Source organism: Photinus pyralis, unplaced genomic scaffold (assembly GCF_008802855.1).
Source record: "Photinus pyralis isolate 1611_PpyrPB1 unplaced genomic scaffold, Ppyr1.3 Ppyr1.4_LG9, whole genome shotgun sequence".
NCBI classification, from domain to species: Eukaryota; Metazoa; Arthropoda; class Insecta; order Coleoptera; family Lampyridae; genus Photinus; species Photinus pyralis.
Genome location: NW_022170878.1, coordinates 19,198,297 through 19,218,055, shown reverse-complemented (window position 1 = coordinate 19,218,055; position 19,759 = coordinate 19,198,297). Strand labels below are relative to the sequence as shown.

At 39.1% G+C, this 19,759-nt stretch overlaps 3 protein-coding genes across 3 annotated transcripts; all 3 read left to right on the top strand.

Moving 5' to 3' along the window:
- The first annotated feature begins 593 nt into the window (after positions 1-593).
- Positions 594-1,203, top strand: LOC116180050 (matrilin-2-like). Its single transcript, XM_031499877.1, has 2 exons — positions 594-762; positions 815-1,203. The coding sequence occupies exons 1-2, from the start codon at positions 702-704 to the stop codon at positions 1,201-1,203; spliced, it is 450 nt and encodes a 149-aa protein (XP_031355737.1). The 5' UTR covers positions 594-701.
- A 3,498-nt stretch (positions 1,204-4,701) lies between these two features.
- Positions 4,702-6,590, top strand: LOC116181221. The gene is made up of 4 exons (XM_031501520.1): positions 4,702-5,021; positions 5,068-6,010; positions 6,058-6,163; positions 6,212-6,590. Exons 1-4 carry the CDS (start codon positions 4,804-4,806, stop codon positions 6,340-6,342), a joined length of 1,398 nt encoding a protein of 465 aa, XP_031357380.1. The 5' UTR covers positions 4,702-4,803; the 3' UTR covers positions 6,343-6,590.
- A 1,913-nt stretch (positions 6,591-8,503) lies between these two features.
- Positions 8,504-18,775, top strand: LOC116180600 (ubiquitin conjugation factor E4 A). Its single transcript, XM_031500679.1, has 12 exons — positions 8,504-9,075; positions 9,121-9,404; positions 9,471-9,803; positions 9,852-10,049; positions 12,080-12,183; positions 12,338-12,532; positions 12,580-12,871; positions 12,918-13,063; positions 13,113-13,262; positions 17,846-18,089; positions 18,137-18,504; positions 18,554-18,775. Exons 1-12 carry the CDS (start codon positions 8,583-8,585, stop codon positions 18,678-18,680), a joined length of 2,934 nt encoding a protein of 977 aa, XP_031356539.1. The 5' UTR covers positions 8,504-8,582; the 3' UTR covers positions 18,681-18,775.
- The last annotated feature ends 984 nt before the right edge of the window (positions 18,776-19,759 follow it).

Genomic DNA, 19,759 nt, shown 5'->3' with positions numbered 1-19,759 from the left:
TGAAAATTATAAAATGTTACATAAGAAATTTAAAATATGTTAAGATTACTACCTGCATTAAATAACACAAATAGGTATTACAACAAAATTCTCGTCCGCCGTATCGTGGCCTGCTATTCCATAGTGAGCCGGCACCCAGAACAAGTCGGGGAATAGCAACTCATATATCGCACATAGATTCTACCCGAAGAGTTTTTGCTAGCAAGATCTTGTACCCGAGATAGGTAACTTGCCCCTCGTCCAAATATAAGTTTGCGCTTGTGTTATGTTATAAAGTGCGAGTGATAAGTAATAATTAACTGTTACAAATTAAGCCATTTGAATCCTGCAATAAATTACATTATTAATTAATGGTAAATAATAAATTGCGTAATTAGATTTACGTTGCAATTCTTTATCTTTAAGGGCAATGTTTTCGAAAATTGATACGGTAGAATGGACCATTTCTTTTTATCTGCGGATTGCCAAAAAAAAACGCTTGAAAATTGTTTACAGATTAGATTACTTTATGAACAATATCAATAGATTATAGTTAGCTGACACTGATATAAAGTGGTGGCGTTTGCTATAAGCTCACAAGATCCAATATTTCAGTTGACCGGTAAGTATAGACACCTTTGCTCTTTTTGGGGGTTGTTCAATATTGACCAATAATTGCAATTAGTGTATTTCAAGTGTTGTTGCAGCACCCAAATCAAAGAATGTCCCGTATTTTTCTTCTATGTCTAGCAGTTTGCTTGGTCCAAATCGTTTTGGGTAAAAGTAAGTTGAGACACCATCTTGGTTTTTTCGTTACGTTACATCATATTTCCAGAATGCGGTGAAAATGAGGAGTGGATGGAGCGCATCGATTGCGAAGCGTTCTGTGGCGGATCCAAAGATATGACCGACCGTTGTGATGCATACATTTCTACGTGGGGCTGCAAATGTAAGAACGGATTTGTACGCAATCACAATAACAAGCGGTGTATGAGAGAGAATCGGTGCCCTCGGACAAATGCGCCGAGAAAGGTAGAATGCGGAGAGAACGAGGAGTGGACGGAAGTAATAGGATGCGAAGCGTTCTGTGGCGGAAATTACGGATGCTATATCTCCATTTGTGCAGACATTCCTACGTGGGGCTGCAAATGTAAAGATGGATTTGTACGTAATCATGCTAACCAGCGGTGTATAATGCAAGATAAATGCCCGCCGAAGAAGTAGATTGAAATAGAAATTAATTCACATTTTGTTGTACTCAATTATAATTAAACTCTGATCTGGATAACCTATTTAATTTAATATTAAAATATGGACAATTGCAGGGTCTTGCTGGTCAAATCAGGGAATAGCAACTCATATATCGCACATAGATTCTAAACCGAAGAGTTTTGGTTAGCAAGATCTTGCCCCCGGGATAGGTAACTTGCCCCTCGTCCAGGAACTCCTACAGTTGAGCGTCGAGCTCAGTCCCGGTATTAGGTGGTTATTATTATTATTATAACCATTGTTTTGTTTTATTAAGTAATTATTTCTGTATTCACGAGGAGTTGATTATCAGTGCGATGTTGCGCTGTTCGATTGATTCGTAACTATTCCGTGAGGGAAGTACCTAATACAGTTGGATTGTTCGCTGTATCTGTTACTTTCTTATTCGTGGCGCGCTGCAGGTCTTGTGCGTTAGCTATATGAAGGGGGGCTCTCTTATTTGATGTTTCGATGTTTGTGTGTGTGAGTGGTTCATTCTGTCTCCGTGGAGTAGGTACCTAATACAGTTCGATCTTTATTTCGCTGTATCTGTTGCCTACTCGTCTCGTGCGCATTGCAGTTCTTATCATCTTAGCAATGCGAGATATTTAGAGGCCCTCTCATTAACATTTCCTCTATTAAAAATATGTTCGACTTAAGCGATAATCGATTTTCACATGAATACTTGCTATTGGCATTCTCACATGTACTTTTCGTGTTAAATAAAATTATGTTAACTGAAGGCTGGAGTAGAGCCACACCATTTACATGTTTCCTATGTACAGGGTGGCCAAATAAGAAGGCGAGGTACAGTATCTGGGAACCTGTCCATCGTAGAGGCTTGCGGTAAAAAAATTTATTACTAAAACGGCCACGAGAAAAACCTGGAAAATATTTTTAAGTTTCAGCAATGGCCGCTAGGGGGCGGAACTGCAATCTGGAATCTAAAAAAGTGATTTTTCTGTGAATTGCGCTATATTAACCTAACAAAAAAATGTCCGGTCTTTAAAGTTGACGATAATCTAAACAATTTTTGTTTGACAATTATTGCTGTATCTCGAAAAATGAAGTGGTGCGGGGTATTCAAAGGTTTCCGTAAAGAACACCCTGTATCTTCGAAACGACTGAGCCGATTTTAATAAATTCGGGTTAATCGAAAAGGGTTATTCTTCGGCTTTCGGTTTTGTTAGTTTCACATATCGCCGCTTGAGGGCTTTTTTCGACATTCCGACAGAAATGGTTAATTTTCTCAAAAAATTAAATGCGTTGGTTTGATTTTTTTTCATGAAAAAGTAGCTAAATGATGCCTAAACAAGTTCGCGAAAACCGCATCTCGATATCTTGATCCTAACCTAAAATTTAGGCCAAAGAAAATTTTATTCCCTCAAAATTTTATTTTTTTAAGCTATCTATCTATCTCAAGATATCGAGATGCGGTTTTCGCGAACTTGTTTAGGCATCATTTAGCTACTTTTTCATGAAAAAAAATCGAACCAATGCATTTAATTTTTTTGAGAAAATTAACCATTTCTGTCGGAATGTCGAAAAAAGCCCTCAAGCGGTGATATGTGAAACTAACAAAACTTCAAATAGTATAAATATTTGTAGCTGAAGAATAGCTCTTTTGAACTAACCCGAGTTTGTTTAAATCGGTTCAGCCGTTTCGAAAATACAGGGTGTTCTTTACGGAAACCTTTGAAAACCCCCCACCACTTCATTTTTAGAGATACAGCAATACTTCATTGTCAAACAAAAATTGTTCAGATTATCGTCTACTTCAAAGACCTTTTTTTTGTTAGGTTAATATAGCGGAATTCACAGAAACATCGCTTTTTTAGATTCCAGATTGCAGTTACGCCCCCTAGCGGTGATTTCAGAAACTTAAAAATATTTTCCAGGTTTTGCTCGTGGCCGTTTTAGTAACAATTTTTTTTACCGCAAGCCTCTACGATGGATAGATTCTAAGATACAGTACCTCGCATTCTTAGTTGGCCACCCTGTACATACATGCAATTTATTAAGGATCCTGAGATCCTTTATAGTTTTGTATTGTCGTCCGTCCGTCCGTCCGTGTGCGCTCTAACTCTTTTTAAAAGTTGTCGATTGGGTTGAAATTTGGTGTACGGGTACTTTGGACATTAAGGACGGACGCTGATTTTCAGGAAGCTGGTTCAACAGGAACAAAAGTTATATGACTTTGAGTGAATCGGGAACAGGAAAAACTGCGCGCTCAATATAATAGAAATCAACATATTTCATTCCCTAGGTCATGTATCGAGTTCGGACTTTCGCTAGATTATTGCCTATTACTTTAGATGTGTAACAATTCAATATAGCTCTTCTCAGTGGTATAGGTCAAAAGTTTTAGAGCAAAATGTACCCAAAATTATTTTTTACACATGAATTTGGAGTTTTAAAATTTTTCAAACGCATTATCTTGATGCTGAAAGAGTACATCACGTGCACCTCATGTGTGTGATTCAATGATGTTAAATTATTTTTCTGAGGTCTCATGGATTTTGATCAAAATATGTCAAAATCGTTATTTATGCACCAAGATCGTTGGGAAAAAGGCTAGAGGCTTTATCTCAATGCTCAAGATATGATTTTGATGCATTTTTGGCGACCACGTGAATTTTGATCAAAACATGTCAAAATCGTTATTTATTCACCAAGATAATTGGGAACAAGATTAAGAGCATTATCTCAATGGCCTAGACATGAATTTGATGTATTTTTCTTAGTATCAATTGATTTTATTTAAATATATAAAATATTTCGAACATTAAAAAAAGGTTTAAAGATTCAAAAGAGGAAGAAAATTTTTAATTGTAAGATTTTAAAAGTGATTGTAATACTGAGGATCCTTCGATATTTCATTGTATCGGTTTATTATTTTACCAGTTGTGTTAGCTCAATTGATCGTACAGGTATTTTGATGTGTTTTTGTACTGAATTGATTTATCAGGTTTTCCTGCATTTATGATGCCTGGTGTATTTTGTTTAATTGTATTTGATTCGATTACCTGATTTTTATCATACAATTTGAGATGTTTTATTTATGTGTATTTTCTCCTGCATTTTACTACTGTAGGTGATATTTATGTGGCCTATGCCGGGGTTTTTGTCCCGTGGAAGGTTTCCCTGGTATGGTCTTGTTGTGTGCGTAATACCTATAAATATAGGTCTTCTCTTCTTGTCATTTCTTACGCACAAAAGTTTCTGTCTTTTATGTAATTCCCTTCCCCATTATGTCTCACGTCCCAACACATATAAGAACCAATTACACAACGTAGGAGTTCATTCGTGCCACCCATATCGAGCCGACTGTCATCCAAATTCAAAAGTGCCGCGAAACGTCCATCGTTTCGACTTAAAAGATATGTGGCTCTGCTTGTAGATTTTTTGCCAGAGTTGCCAACGGTAAGTATAGGGTAAGTCAACGTTTTCAGTGCCGTTGTGGTAGCGTTTCGCTTGTGGTGAACGCGCCCATTGTTTGTACTTCGACATGCTTGCTTTTTATGAATTATTGTCAATTAATTTGTTGAGAATATTTGTTTTGTGATTGTATTTAATATGGAACAAAGAGTGAAAGTGCACTTGGACAGCTTTTTTACAGATTACCGTAGCCTCTGCTATGTATATGCAAATAAAAATATGAAGACTATTCAAGATTTGATCCATCATATATCCAGCAAGTTTGATGTACCTTCTACGGTTTACTTAACATCAAACAATATATATTTGCCCCCCTTTGAAGATATTAGGATATTAGGAGACTGTGACTCCATCGTGTAAGTAATGAGGCGGTTATTCCGAAAAAAACAATTGATATTGTAGGGTGAGACCACTGGTACGCAACCGAACGTCTAAAAAAAAGAAGCAAAAGTTTTCTGATGAACCGTCGGCTGAAGTGGATAAGTCGAAAAATTGCAATGCAAGCGTAGTCATCGACCAGAATAAAGCTAGCCAGAGGTTGGAACATCCGGAATGCATGAGTATTGATGGGAGTGAAGGCGAAGATTGTACCGATTCGGCTATCCGGCATAAAAAAAAGAAGAAAAAAGAGAAGAGAACTAAAGCTGATGATCCTCCTGAAGAGCTGATTAACCTATTGGAGTCGACAGTCCCGAATGATACAACCCTCAACCGGCCTCTAAATCCGACCATAGTGAAGAGGGCCCCCTCGATTTCGTCCACCCCAACTTGTAGTCTCTCAGTTACAAATTTATCAAAAGTGTTTCGGAAGCAAATTTCGACAACTCCAAGTATTGAACAGCCAAAACCCATTCGCGTGGGTGAGGCCGTCGTCGCCGAATTTGCACGGAGAAAAAGAGTCGACCTGCTTCCGATTTCAACCGCCCCCAACATCGTAAAATCGATCCTCGTGTCCGACCAAGACAGTAATTTAGATACCAACACCGTCTACGACGTATCCTCCTCGAGCGAATCTGAGTGCTCTCAATCGAAGGAGACTTGCGAAGTGCCCGAAACCAAGCAGCGAAAACGCAAAAGGGTTCGCAAGCGCAAGCCGAAACCGCCACTCACTCCCTTGCCTTATTGCCCGCCGCGAAGTTTAAACGGTTCCAGTTCTCCACACTTGCACCTTCGATTCGATAACGAACCCGAGGCGGTCGAAAGTCCTCCAGCTCCGGAAGAGATTGTGGAAAATGTCGATAAGGTGCAGATTGTGAATTATAAAGATCTATGCGAGAACGAGATTAAGAATTTTCCCATAATGAAGGGGGTGGATCCAAAAGTGGATGATATAATCGCATTTAAGGTGAGCATTTTTAATGTCAAGCAACGAAACGTAAATCTTTCTTGCAGAGATTTATGTTGTCTGAGAATTACACGCCAGAGGTATCGAATTACATTATTGGAAGTGTTTGTAGCTACTCGCCATCCACATCAACAGTTGTCATAAAGGTCTTAGGTATGGTGTCGTATTCTTTGTTTGTGTACCTAATTAATCGTCTTGCAGAGGGAAGAGAACAATGTAACGATCCCAGGGGAAAATTTTATATGGAAGAAAATGAAAATGGCGTGCAGAGTAGTACAGTTCATCAGTATGTGTGGTCAGAATTAATCGAGCCAAGACTGTTGTTTCCGTAGATTTAATTTTTTAATGTATATTTTTCTATTGTTCATATTTATTGGATAAAGCAAAAGCTTATGCATTTCCTGAAAGCCGCTTTGAAAATAAATGTATGGCTGTGTTTACACCAAAACCCCAGGTAATGTCGATTTAGAAAAGTTAGTGTATTTTTTAAATTCCTGTACTGAAGGGTGATATGAGCTCAAGTCTTTTTTATCATTCTTAGTAATGTAAACAATGATCGGTTTAATAAAAAGTATTTAAATGAGAACTCTAGGTGAGATATTTGCCAGGAATAGATGCGTCTAAAACGGCTGTGTAAACGTTTGCAACCTCAAATTTGTGCAAGTGCACAAAAATAGTGTGTAACTAATCATTGGTAATGTAGAACTGTGGAGCCATTGTGTAAAGGATAAATCAATTGCTTATTTTATAACTGCCTTACTCTAGTCCTAATTTGATTTATACCTATGTGTATTTTGGTGGTGCACGCGCATGGGAGAATATACTCTTGAAACTAAAGATGCAAGTAGTAAAAGATATGATTATTATTTAGCGGATTTTGACTCAATATATGGCTATCCAAAGACCCAAATGAGCTGTAACTGTTATTTATTTTTCTTAGACTGCTGATAACCATTTTGTTTACAAAGCGGTGTGATGTGGATTGAATGAAAAACCTGAACACATCTTCAGCAATTTGGCAAATTTTTAATGCATAGCTAGATACGTGAACAATCCGCCACGTTTCTTTCTAGTTAAAAGCTGTGAATGACTGATTCGAATATCGTATCTGCACATATGGAACATTTAACAGACTTGGCTATTTTTCTTATAACAAAACCTGAAATATACATAGTACCAGAGCTGGGCAGTATTCGATTTTGTAAATACTTTTTAGTATTCAAATCCTTTAAAGTATGTATTCAAATACTTTGTAATTAAATATAGGTACTTTTATGGAAGCAGTATTTGTATTTGTAACTCAAATACTTTCACAAATATTTAGTATTCGAATACTTCGCATAGTATTTGAATATTTAACCTTCCTTTTATTTTACCAAAAATCGACTACACCAACATTTCTCGGGAAAACACTTTCTTATTAATTTTGGTGCGTAGAGTCCAAAACAATTCGTACTTTTTCAATCAGACTTCTCAATCAAAAGTTATAGACTAGAAACCAATTTCGAAAGAAAATTCAAAGGGCTGTAACTTGAACTAATAGCCCAATCTTGGAACTGTTTGAAATTATGGATTCTACAGGCCACATTCTATAAGAAAATTTTTTTCCGGGTCGATCTGAGACAATTTTTTTTGCGGGCCTCAAAAAAAGGCAGTGTAGAACCTTCCTTTTAACCAAAAATCGACTACACCAAAATGTCTCGGGAAAACACTTTTTCTCATTAATTTTGATGCGTAGAATCCAAAACAATTCGTACTTTTTCGAGTATTCGAATACCTTTGATAGTATTAGAATACTTTTGAAAGTATTCGAATACATTCTAAAGTATTTGAATACCTACTTATTTTTTTAAGTATTTGAATACTTTTCATTGTATCTGTATCTAGTATTCGCTTGTGCTGGACGTAAAAGTATTTAGTATTCAAATACCTTTGATTTGTGTAAAGTATTTACTATTTAGTATTCAAATACGCTCGGTATTGCATTATTGATTAACACCTTCGTCGGTACCTTTCTAAAATCGGCTTCATTCCCCGTAAATGCACTATGGTGGGAGTAAATTTTTCTCTTCGAATGGCTCTGATGGTTTATTGTCAACAGAAATTTATCTGTTTACTAATTCGAGCTAATCACGAGAAAGATTAATGAACGGAACATCTAAAAACAGCTTACTTCATTGTATTGCACATCATTTCTGCGATTTTTGCCCCGCCGTGCATTGTGTGTTGCATAGTGTATCGACAACACCATACGTGAAGCGCAGTCTAGTTATAGCAAATCTCTGGTTTAAGGGCATACAAGATCAATGACCCCATTTGTACTGTTGTTGAGTGAGTGCTTTACAGAATCTAGGAGCTTTCCTTTTTCGAGACAAATTGAGTAAATAAAGCAAGCTAACTGTCATTGTGTGTTGCCTATTACTACCAACAAATGTTGTATAAAAAAAGGCTCTCAATATGCGAAATTGTAAAGGAGCATTTTTCATACTTTACACGTAACCCTAACCTAAAAAAAAAGTAAATAAATTGCAAGTAATCAAATATTCTGGCAAATACTCAACGTAATGTAGATATGGAAAACCCTTTCGCTGCTTTACTTCAAGATACAAACTCGCCACCACTAAATACCACCAGCGATGAAAGGGCGACGACAGAAACTCTCGAGGAGACATTCGGATTTACGCTGAACAAAGATCGAAGGGGCTCCCTAATCTTTTTGGAAGATTTATCCGCTTCCTTTCCTAGCGGCGTATTAAACGTCGAAGTTCTCGAACATGCCCTATTCGAACGTCTCCTACTGACGAATTCGCAGGACGTCGGCGAAGCGGAAGTGTTCGTTTACCTCTTCCATTGCTTTAAGAAAACCTCAGCGATTAGCGATGTCGGTCTGCGAGAGAAAGTCGAGGCGCTCATATTACGTAACGCTGTCACCGCATTGAAACAGGAACTTAAGGAGCTATTCGAAGGACAAGACTTGGTAAAACAATTCTACGAGATATTGAAGACGTTGGAATTACCGGCGCGTGACTTCTTTGAGAAGATTTACAAACGTTTTTGTGACGATGGTAAGTCGCACTTTTTACTGGGAGCTTCTAGCGTTTTTGTTATAGGCGACACGGCCGGGACTAAGGAACCCTTTACGATGCTATTAAAATTGCTTCATATCGATATTGCTAGGGCCACTCCTGTTAGTTTCCCCGTGTTTGTTTTTGAGATACTTAACTCTTATGTTAGTGACGAATTTTTGGCTGGAATTCTCTTGGATTACTGTCAGCCGCCGTCCGAGGTGGGGATCGAGTATGCCAATACGTTATTAGGTGCAGTTTTCAGCGTGTCAGTATTACCGAAAGTGATCAGCGGATCTTATGAGTTTTTCCAAGATCCTCTCGATCAGGTATGTTCCAAGGGGAGTACCCTGAAGTGGTTTTCCCCTCGAATTATGCACATACTCTGGTTTTAGGCCAGTAATGCAGCGGTACAAAGCTCCCTGTGGATGAATACGAATCATATTTTCCAAGATATGCACGCTTTTTTGCTCAATCTGTTGAAGTGCGGACGGGAGATACGGATGCGCACGTTAACGTGGCTCTGTAATTGCTTAAAGGCAAACGTCGACCGCGGAAAACTGTGGAACGCCCACGTTCCCGATTTCAACCTATCCAATGGGAATACGGTGACCGACGGTTTTATGCTTAATATTACGACTGTTCTGTTGCGATTGTGCCACCCGTTTTGCGTCAATATAAAAGACGGGCGCATTTTGAAGGTCGACCCTACGTATTGCGCTGTTTCTGTAAGTTTGCCCCGTCCGAGTTGGAGAGATAACCAGTGATTGTTTCAGAATGAAGATGCGCTCGCCAAAGATGTTCATTTGCTCGACATGTCTAAGGAAACGTCTCTCATTCCGCACGATAGCGAGCAAGAGGAACGACCTGCAAGCTCGTCTTATAACTTCGTTACGGAGTGCTTCTTTATGGCACATCGCAGTTTTGATTTAAGTTTTCGTGTTACAAATGACAAATTGGTGCATCTTAATCAGGTACGTAGTCTCTCCATAAAGCACAATTCAAACCCAACTGATCAAGGACGCAAAAGCACAGTTTAGTTCTTTTTTGAATTTTGCTGGCAGTTCAAAAACACAGTTTACTTCTTAGGGCAGTATGCGAACGAATCCGAGTACTTTCCGTGATGTTTGGAGCAAATTGCGCTCATTTGGCTGAAGTTTGAGCTTAAACCCGTTTGGATCGGGTAGTTTTTTGAATTTTGCTGGCACTTCAAAAGCACAGTTTACTTCTTAGAGCAGTAGGCGAACGAATCCGAGCATTTTCCGTGATGTTAGGAGTAAATGGCGCTCATTTGGCTGAAGTTTGGGTTGAAACTCGTTTGGATCGGGCAGTTTTTTGAATTGTGCTGGCACTTCAAAAGCACAGTTTATTTCTTGGAGCAGTAGCCGAACGAATTCGGGCATTTTCCGTGATGTTTGGAGTAAATTGCGCTCAATTGGCTGAAGTTTTGGCTTAAACTCGTTTGGATCGGGTAGTTTTTTGAATTTTGCTGGCACTTCAAAAGCACAGTTTACTTCTTAGAGCAGTAGGCGAACGAATCCGAGCATTTTCCGTGATGTTAGGAGTAAATGGCGCTCATTTGGCTGAAGTTTGGGTTGAAACTCGTTTGGATCGGGCAGTTTTTTGAATTGTGCTGGCACTTCAAAAGCACAGTTTATTTCTTGGAGCAGTAGCCGAACGAATTCGGGCATTTTCCGTGATGTTTGGAGTAAATTGCGCTCAATTGGCTGAAGTTTTGGCTTAAACTCGTTTGGATCGGGTAGTTTTTTGAATTTTGCTAGCACTTCAAAAGCACAGTTTACTTCTTAGGGCAGTATGCGATCGAATCCGGGCATTTTTCGTGATGTTTAGAGTAAATTGCACTCACTTTACTGAAGTTTGAGCTTAAACCCGTTTGGATCGGGCAGTTTTTTGAATTTTGCTAGCACTTCAAATGCGCAGTTTACTTCTTAGGACAGTATGCGAACGAATCCGGGCATTTTCCGTGATGTTTGGAGTAAATTGCACTCATTTTACTGAAGTTTGAAATTAAACCCGTTTGGATGGGGCAGTTTTTTGAATTTTGCTGGCACTTCAAAATCACAGTTTACTTCTTAGAGCAGTAGGCGAACGAATCCGAGCATTTTGCGTGATGTTTGGAGTAAATTGCGCTCATTTGGCTGAAGTTTGAGCTTAAACCCGTTTGGATCGGGTAGTTTTTTGAATTTTGCTAGCACTTCAAAAGCACAGTTTACTTCTTAGGGCAGTATGCGATCGAATCCGGGCATTTTTCGTGATGTTTAGAGTAAATTGCACTCACTTTACTGAAGTTTGAGCTTAAACCCGTTTGGATCGGGCAGTTTTTTGAATTTTGCTGGCACTTCAAATGCGCAGTTTACTTCTTAGGACAGTATGCGAACGAATCCGGGCATTTTCCGTGATGTTTGGAGTAAATTGCACTCATTTTACTGAAGTTTGAAATTAAACCCGTTTGGATGGGGCAGTTTTTTGAATTTTGCTGGCACTTCAAAATCACAGTTTACTTCTTAGAGCAGTAGGCGAACGAATTCGAGCATTTTGCGTGATGTTTGGAGTAAATTGCGCTCATTTGGCTGAAGTTTGAGCTTAAACCCGTTTGGATCGGGCAGTTTTTTGAATTTTGCTAGCACTTCAAAAGCACAGTTTACTTTTTAGGGCAGTATGCGAACGAATCCAGGCATTTTCCGTGATGTTTGGAGTAAATTGCACTCGTTTTACTGAAGTTTGACCTTAAATCCGTTTGGATTGGTCGGTTTTTTGAATTTTGTCTACGAACGAAGATAAACCTTTACAAATCCTATGCGATAACTTCCAGATGTTTAAATCTAGTCCTTTAACACGTAATAAAATTCAACAAAAAACAACGCAACCCTCACTTTCGACTAGAACCGCATGAAATTAGCAATTCTTCCATTACTTAGGAATTTTTTGAATCGCTTATGGGAGTAAGTCGAGAAATATGTTACAGCAAAGGTTGTTTTTTTAGGAAATGTCAAGGATCGAACGCGCCTACCAGGATGTACTCTCGCAGGGTCCGATGAGCGAAATAGCCGACAGTATTAAGCAAAGGATGGCGTCCGAATTATCAAAGTAAATCTAGGCAAAATTTAGTGATGGATCTCGATCGATTCTAGTATGTACGAGTAAAGTGTGCGCTTCCTTACATAACAGCTTGATCCATAACTTAATTTTGCAAGAGATCACCACCAATACTAATTCGCGTTTCACGTCAATTTCTTTGTAGATACCTGTCGATTAAGTGCGCAATGTCCGAGCCGCATTTTCAAGAATCGCTCTTCAATTTTATGTCGGCGTCTGCGTTTTGGTTGAGTCAAGTCGCCGTGAGTGCGAGTTACAAATCAAATCGTGCCACTAGCGCCCCCATAGAGGCGAAGGAGATTGTGTTCCCACTGCCGGCCGAAGTGCCCGACACGTTAAAGTAGACGAGGCTGTTTAGTGAAGTGGTTCGCTAAGGTTTGATTTTAGGTGTATTCCCGAATTCGTTCTAGAAAATATTGTATGTTTTTTGGTGTTTTTGCGGCGATTTAATCCGAAAGTGTTCGAAGAGCAGGGTTACGAGCGGCTGAGTCCGATTTTAACATTTATTTTGGTCTACATGGGCTCGGCGCAGTACACCAAAAATCCGCACCTGCGCGCGCATTTGGCCGAGGCCTTGGAGACTCTTTTGCCTTATCATAAGGAGGATCCGGTTGGTTTGAATACGTTGGGGGGCATTCAAAGGGAGAGGCTGTTTAAGGAGCATCCGCACCGAGGAGAGGTAGAGTTTCAGTGTCACGATGGGTCTCTAGAGGCAATTGTTTTAGATTGTCGCGATATTGTTAGATGTTTTTGTTGGTATCGAGATGACGGGGCAGAACGTGCAGTTTGAGCAGAAATTTAATTACCGCAGGCCAATGTATTTGGTTATGGACTATTTGTGGGCGATGGAAGAATATCGACTGAACTTTGTGTAAGTTGTAACTCCGAAATGGCTCGTGTAATTTTCGTGAAACATTTAGCAACCTCGCGCAAGAAGCCGAACTCAACATGGAGGCCGTTTCGCCGCCGATTTTTTTACGTTTTATCAATTTGTTAATAAACGACGCTATTTTTTTGTTGGACGAGTCCTTATCCAATATGGCTAAATTGAGAGAATTGCAAAGAGCGAGGTAAGTTTAGGGCTGCGTTGCATGCCCATTTTTTGCTGGTATTTTGTCGGATTTCTATGGGGGTAGTAGAGCGTAATTTGCGGGGGATTATCAAAATAAACCTAGGCCATAGTATAAAGAATATCCTTACAGAGAAAAAGGGAAACAATATGAATGGCGGGCTCAGTTTTACAATGAATGGTTACGTAACTTGCGTTGGGCGATCCTGCCCTTCAAAAATATTGTTCTTACGGAAATGGATAAGAAAACTAATTGAATATTATCAAAATTTAACGCTGGCCACTTTGTAGGCGTTAATTAATTAAAAAGAGTAGGTAGGGATCACTATACAGAAAGTTTTGAATTCATTCGGTTTTGGGCGAACAGCGCGGGCACCCGTGCAGTTCTAACGTATAATTAGTTTGTCGGAATTGATTTGGTTGTGGGTTACCAGAGGCGAATATGCAGCTCTGATTGTTTAATTTTTGTGGATCATTGCCGTTGTAGCGAGAATCATCTCCATCCCAGTTTTGTATGAACATCGTCATTTCCGGAAGGACATTTTTTATATGAGGTACTGTTCTTTTATTTATGGAAAAATTAAGGATTGGTATATTAATGTGTGCGATGGGTGCGATCATCTACACCACTCACAGCACACGTGCCCAGCTAGCTCAAAACAAATAAAAAAAATGGAAACCTATACTTTTTATGATTTCTCCTCACCAGCATTAGCTACAAATTTTCCGAAAATTCCAAAGAAATCAATTACACAAATTTTGTTTTAACATTTGAGATAAATCTTGGGCTATAAAAAATCTGAACATGAGAACTCTATCAATGACAATGACAAAAAATTTATTTCGAAACACATACGCAATTAATAATCAAGAAAAAACCTGAAATAAAAAGGGACACAAGCCCGTTACATTTACCCCACACGCAGGTGGCCGACATAAATAAAGTTTCCCTGAAAAATCATGAACAGCGTACGGTGAGACAGCCGCCTTCGGCTAACACGCCCAGTTTCTTCCTTATGTTTCCTATTTAAACAGAACACCACTTCCGCAAAACTATCATACTCTTACTTCCGCTCAATTAAATGTAACGCCATTAGGGAGCGCTTGAAGTGTCCCCTCTGCCATAACAAAATTACGCACAAAAGAATCGCGTACCTGTATGCTTTGCTATTGGCGCTAAATACACGTGCGTCTCGAAATCACTTAACTTCCGTGATAACGTCGTCCTTATCGCATCCGAGCAGATAACACTTAAATGCACTAGACAAGTTTAGACGAATTTTAAACCAAAAATTATGGAATTAAAAAAGTTTAAAATAGACACTAAAACAACAAATTCCGATGAAATAAACGAATTCTCTGCTTATTTGTAATAAAATCCTCCGGATTTAAATTAATTTAGGACATTCACACATACAGGATGGCCCGATATTATCTTTGGTATTGTTTCGGCCTAAATAACGTCCACCTGATGGTTCACCCAATAATATATTGGTCCTTTATTTTGCCGAATCAAATTTCGCCTTTTACAATATTCCGACAACCCAAACTATCATTTCAGAGCTCAATTATTTACCAGGAATGGTTACGTACCTAACTTGCGTTGGTCAATCCAGTACTCCAACGAGTGTAGGTAGGTATAGGCGTGGAAGAAAATGACTTCATATTTTGTGATGCTAATTACATTGTCTCAAGGTCAATGGACCCATTTTTTTCGGTTACAAATGGCATTTTTAAAAGCACACAAGAGCATTGACTTTGGGCAGTAGGCCGCGGTAAAGTTCGAAGGGCAAGCTGTAAATTATCGTATTTCATTTTTTTTGGGGTTTCAAATTACATTTACAAGGTTAATTTGATGTGGTGTTAAATTATATGTTTAGAGCATGCAAGATCAATGACCGTGCGGTCTTAGACTACATGTTCGAGGTCATCCAAGGTCATTGACCTCAATTGTAGTATTAAAATACATTTTCAATGTCATCGAAGGTTTACAAGGTCATTTTGATGTGGTGTTAAATTATATGTTTAAGAGCATACAAGATCAATAATGAGTTCATACAAGATCAATCACCCCATGCGGTCTTAAACTACATGTTCGAGGTCATCCAAGGTCATTGACCTCAATTGTAGTATTGGAATGCATTTTCAAGGTCATCTAAGATTATGTAGTGTAATTACATTATCAAATTTTTTGTGTGGTGTCTAATTACAATCTCAGGGTTATCCAAGGACAATGAACCCATTCTGTGTGGTATTTACAAGGTCAATTTGATGTGGTGTTAAATTATATGCTTAAGAGCATACAAGATCAATGACCTCATGCGGTCTTAAACTACATGTTAGAAGTCATCCAAGGTCATTGACCTTAATTGTAGTATCACAATACATTTTCAATGTCATCGAAGGTTTACAAGGTCATTTTGATGTGGTGTTAAATTATATGTTTAAGAGCATACAAGATCAGTGACCTCATGCGATCTTAAACTACATGTTCGAGGTCATCCAAGGTCATTGACCTCAATTGTAGTATTAAAATACATTTTCAATGTCATCGAAGGTTTACAAGGTCATTTTGATGTGGTGTTAAATTATATGTTTAAGAGCATACAAGATCAGTGACCTCATGCGATCTTAAACTACATGTTCGAGGTCATCCAAGGTCATTGACCTCAATTGTAGTATTAAAATACATTTTCAATGTCATCGAAGGTTTACAAGGTCATTTTGATGTGGTGTTAAATTATATGTTTAAGAGCATACAAGATCAGTGACCTCATGCGATCTTAAACTACATGTTCGAGGTCATCCAAGGTCATTGACCTCAATTGTAGTATTAAAATACATTTTCAATGTCATCTAAGGTTATGTAGTGTCTAATTACATTATCAAAATGAGTCAAAGCCAATGGTCTCATTTTTTGTGTGGTCTCTAATTACAATTTCAGTGTTATCCAAGAACAATGAAACAATTCTGTGTGGTATTTACAAGGTCATACAAGGTCAATTTGATGTGGTGTTAAATTATATGTTTAAGAGCATACAAGATCAATGACCTCATGCGGTCTTAAATAGCATGTTCGAGGTCATCCAAGGTCATTGACCTCAATTGTAGTATTGAAATACATTTTCAATGTCATCTAAGATTATGTAGTGTCTAATTACATTATCAAAGTGAGTCAAAGTCAATAGTCCCATTTTTTGTGTGGTGTAATTACATTCTTAGGGTTATCCAAGGACAATGAATCCATTTTGTGTGGTATCAATTTACGTTTTCAAGGGCGTACAAGGTCCAGGGCCTCGTGTTGCAGTTTCAAATGCCTTGTTCAAGGTCATCCAAGGTCAATGACACCATTTTTAATGTACAATTACGGTCATCTAAGGTCAGTGAACCCATTTTTGATGTGTCAGATTACATTTCAAGGTGATCCAAGGTCACTGTTCCCCATTTTTATGTGGCGTCTAAGGCCGTCGCACCTTACCATATTTGAGCAATTGAGCATTATCAAATAGCGGAATCGGAGGCGAAAGAAGAAGTGAAAAAATCTGCAGAACTTCCGCACAGCGGAAGCAGAGGTTTGTTGCATCACTAATAATGCATAACGCGTGTTTTTTTCATACTGCCATTCCTTCAAATGTGAGGTGTGTTGCCTAACCGTAGGGGTGTGTCACTACAAGCTTTAGGAAAACATGAAGGGTTGTGGCTAGCCAACTTTCATCAACAAACAAGCAAAGAATTTGAGAACTTGACAAGTAGTCAAGGAGCACTCCAGGAAACTTGTGATGGAGTGGAAGGAAACAATTAGAAAAAATTTGCTGTGGATAGCACAGATACCACCTGCGCATGCGCGTTCTGCCCGAAAGGTGTTCAGCTCTTTCTTTTATATCGAAGAATATTTGTACCAAATTTGGTTTTCATCGGTTCGGCCGTTTAACACGTTTTAACATGTGTTTCCGTCAAAGAAGTGGGGGGGGGGGGGATTAGTTACCCGAATGCAACTTGCCGAATTTAAAAAGGAACCTAGAAAGAATTTTAAGGGGAGGTTGGGAGAAATTTGAGGAACGTGACTTGACTTAAGAAGATTCGGAGAAAAAGATGAGCGGAACTCGTGAGAATTTGCGCGCAACTTGAGAAAAGGTTGAGGGTGGGAGTGAGATTAAATTGCGCTAAAAACTTACAAAGTGGCTAACAAATTATCAAATTGCACAGTTGAAAAAAAAAATTATCATAACCAATGCTATATGTAAATTTTCCTACGGGGGTTTCCTTGGTATACGAACCTGCCCTGTTCCTATTTGGGAGAAAGAAATGTGATCGGTTTAATAATGGCCAATCACCATCCATTAACTTATCAACTAACAACGGCGATTAAAACTAACGCAATGGAAAGGGAAGTTATATACGTGAACACTGCAGGTCAGTCGTCAGTCACCATATTAACGCGTTAGATAAACCTAATTCAAAGCGCAAACGCGATGCGACGAGGCGCCGACTTGCGCATTGCATATCAATTGGATGGAATACGAGCGCGAGCCGAGCTAAAATACGCGTTGCTTTTGTCACCGAGTAACACATTGTTTTTTGCAGAGATGCGGGTGAATGGGGTAATCTACCACCTCAAGAACGCGCGCAGAATATGGGCAATTTACAACACACCGGAATGCTGGCGCGCTTCGACAACATCCTGGGCAAAGACACAATTCGAACCCTCGAGTATCTGACCTCGGAAATAAAAATGGTTTTCACTCACAGTACCATGGTCGACCGCGTTGCGGCGATGCTCAACTATTTCCTACTGAACTTGGTCGGACCGAATCAAAAAAACTTTAAGGTCTGTAGGCGTCGCCGCTGCGAAATATACTGAAGTAGTCGTTGCAGGTTAAGGACTTTAAGGAATACAGTTTCGATCCGGCCGCCACCGTCTTGGATATTTGTAAAATTTACGTCAACCTGAAGGAAAGCGACTCGTTTTGCCTCGCGATCTCGCAGGACGGTCGCTCGTACAGTCCCCAACTGTTCGAATTGGCCGAAGTCGTACTGGTGAGAATCGGTGGAGGGACGTTAATCGGCGAGCTGCAGGACGTCTCGAAGAAAGTCGAGCGGAAGGCCGCCGAGTACAAGAAGCACGAAATTGCGGTCGCCGAGGCGCCCGACCAGTTCCTGGATCCGATCATGTCGACGTTAATGTCGGACCCGGTCATATTGCCGAGCTCGAGGCAGACCGTCGATCGGTCGACAATTGCAAGGTCCTTACAATATCTCTTAGAGATTGATTTGCCAAGATTGTGTTTGCAGGCATTTGCTTAGTGATCAAACGGACCCGTTCAATCGGGCGCCGTTGTCAATGGACCAAGTCATTCCAAATAAAGAATTAGCTGGTGAAATTAAGAAATGGTTGGATGAGAAGAAATTGAAATTATAAGTTATGTTACTTTCAGTTGTTTATTGTTATTGTTTTTTTCATAGTTTTACACGCTAGCTGGATTGGTAAAATAAATGAATTATTTTCTACCTTCATACGGAGATCCAGTAATTTGATCCAAGTTTCTTTTACCCAAAATCGTCCGGAAACCTTCATTTTCATGCCTACTTTCTGTCAGGAAATTTGAGTTTCCATGATTTCCGGATTCAACGTTGTGCACATTATTTCGGCGTAAGCGGGGAACGCAAGACGTGTTCTTTTGAAGCTGGCGTTATTTCAAGTCCAATTATGATTGGCGATGATTTTGAAAGATCTTGAGGAAGGAGATTATTTTAATTGTGGGTGGTGTTTCGTTCAATACCAACAATAATCCAATAATAAAGGAAGCCTGCTGACGGTTGGAAAGCGCGTACGTTTCTTTACACTATTTATTTTACCCGCCCGATTTGATTAGATGAAGATGTAGTTTGTCATTATTATAATAATGTTGTGTAGCCGTTTGTCCTTTTTATGGAAAAAGTCTGTCAAGTTTAAAAAAGCAAGCAGTTATTCCACCGGGAGACCTTCTGTGATGCAATGGAAATTCGGCATTTTATTTATCAAGTTAACGTTCCTTGTCATCGAGATTTGTGTGTTAAAAAAATTGAAGATCGGAAGCTTTCAGCGTTTGTTAATTGCGAATCTTTGAACGACCAGATTACTAGGATTATTTGAAGAGAAAAAAATGTAATTTCAAGATTTTCTTGTTTTATTTGTCAAACGCATGCGTGCGGGGTCGTATTTCCAAACAAACAAAGCGATCTTTCGGAAATTTTGTTTTAATTTTCATTTCACGTGTTTCGTACTAAATATTTGCCATTGTTAATCAATTAATTGCGTGTTTATTCGAATCCTTTGTGCGACCCGGTTAGTTTTTTTCAGATTTACCTTCCAGATAGGGGTGAATCATCGCATCTACCAGAAGAGCCTTCACCTGGCTAGTGAGAGTCTGCACACATGATTGTATGTGATGGGTTTGGGATGGTGATGTGATGTGGCCCGTGCCTACCCCAGGAATTGCCCCCTCCGCTATGTTAGGG

Bases quoted from the DNA above. Each gene is read 5' to 3' on its own strand.
- LOC116180050 (XM_031499877.1), top strand. From the start codon at position 702: ATGTCCCGTATTTTTCTTCTATGTCTAGCAGTTTGCTTGGTCCAAATC. The intron at 763-814 runs GTAAGTTGAGAC...TCATATTTCCAG, and splicing joins CCAAATCGTTTTGGGTAAAA to AATGCGGTGAAAATGAGGAG.
- LOC116181221 (XM_031501520.1), top strand. From the start codon at position 4,804: ATGGAACAAAGAGTGAAAGTGCACTTGGACAGCTTTTTTACAGATTAC. The intron at 5,022-5,067 runs GTAAGTAATGAG...TTGATATTGTAG, and splicing joins GGAGACTGTGACTCCATCGT to GGTGAGACCACTGGTACGCA. The intron at 6,164-6,211 runs GTATGGTGTCGT...ATCGTCTTGCAG, and splicing joins AGTTGTCATAAAGGTCTTAG to AGGGAAGAGAACAATGTAAC.
- LOC116180600 (XM_031500679.1), top strand. From the start codon at position 8,583: ATGGAAAACCCTTTCGCTGCTTTACTTCAAGATACAAACTCGCCACCA. The intron at 9,405-9,470 runs GTATGTTCCAAG...CTCTGGTTTTAG, and splicing joins TCCAAGATCCTCTCGATCAG to GCCAGTAATGCAGCGGTACA. The intron at 12,533-12,579 runs GTAGACGAGGCT...GTTTGATTTTAG, and splicing joins GAAGTGCCCGACACGTTAAA to GTGTATTCCCGAATTCGTTC.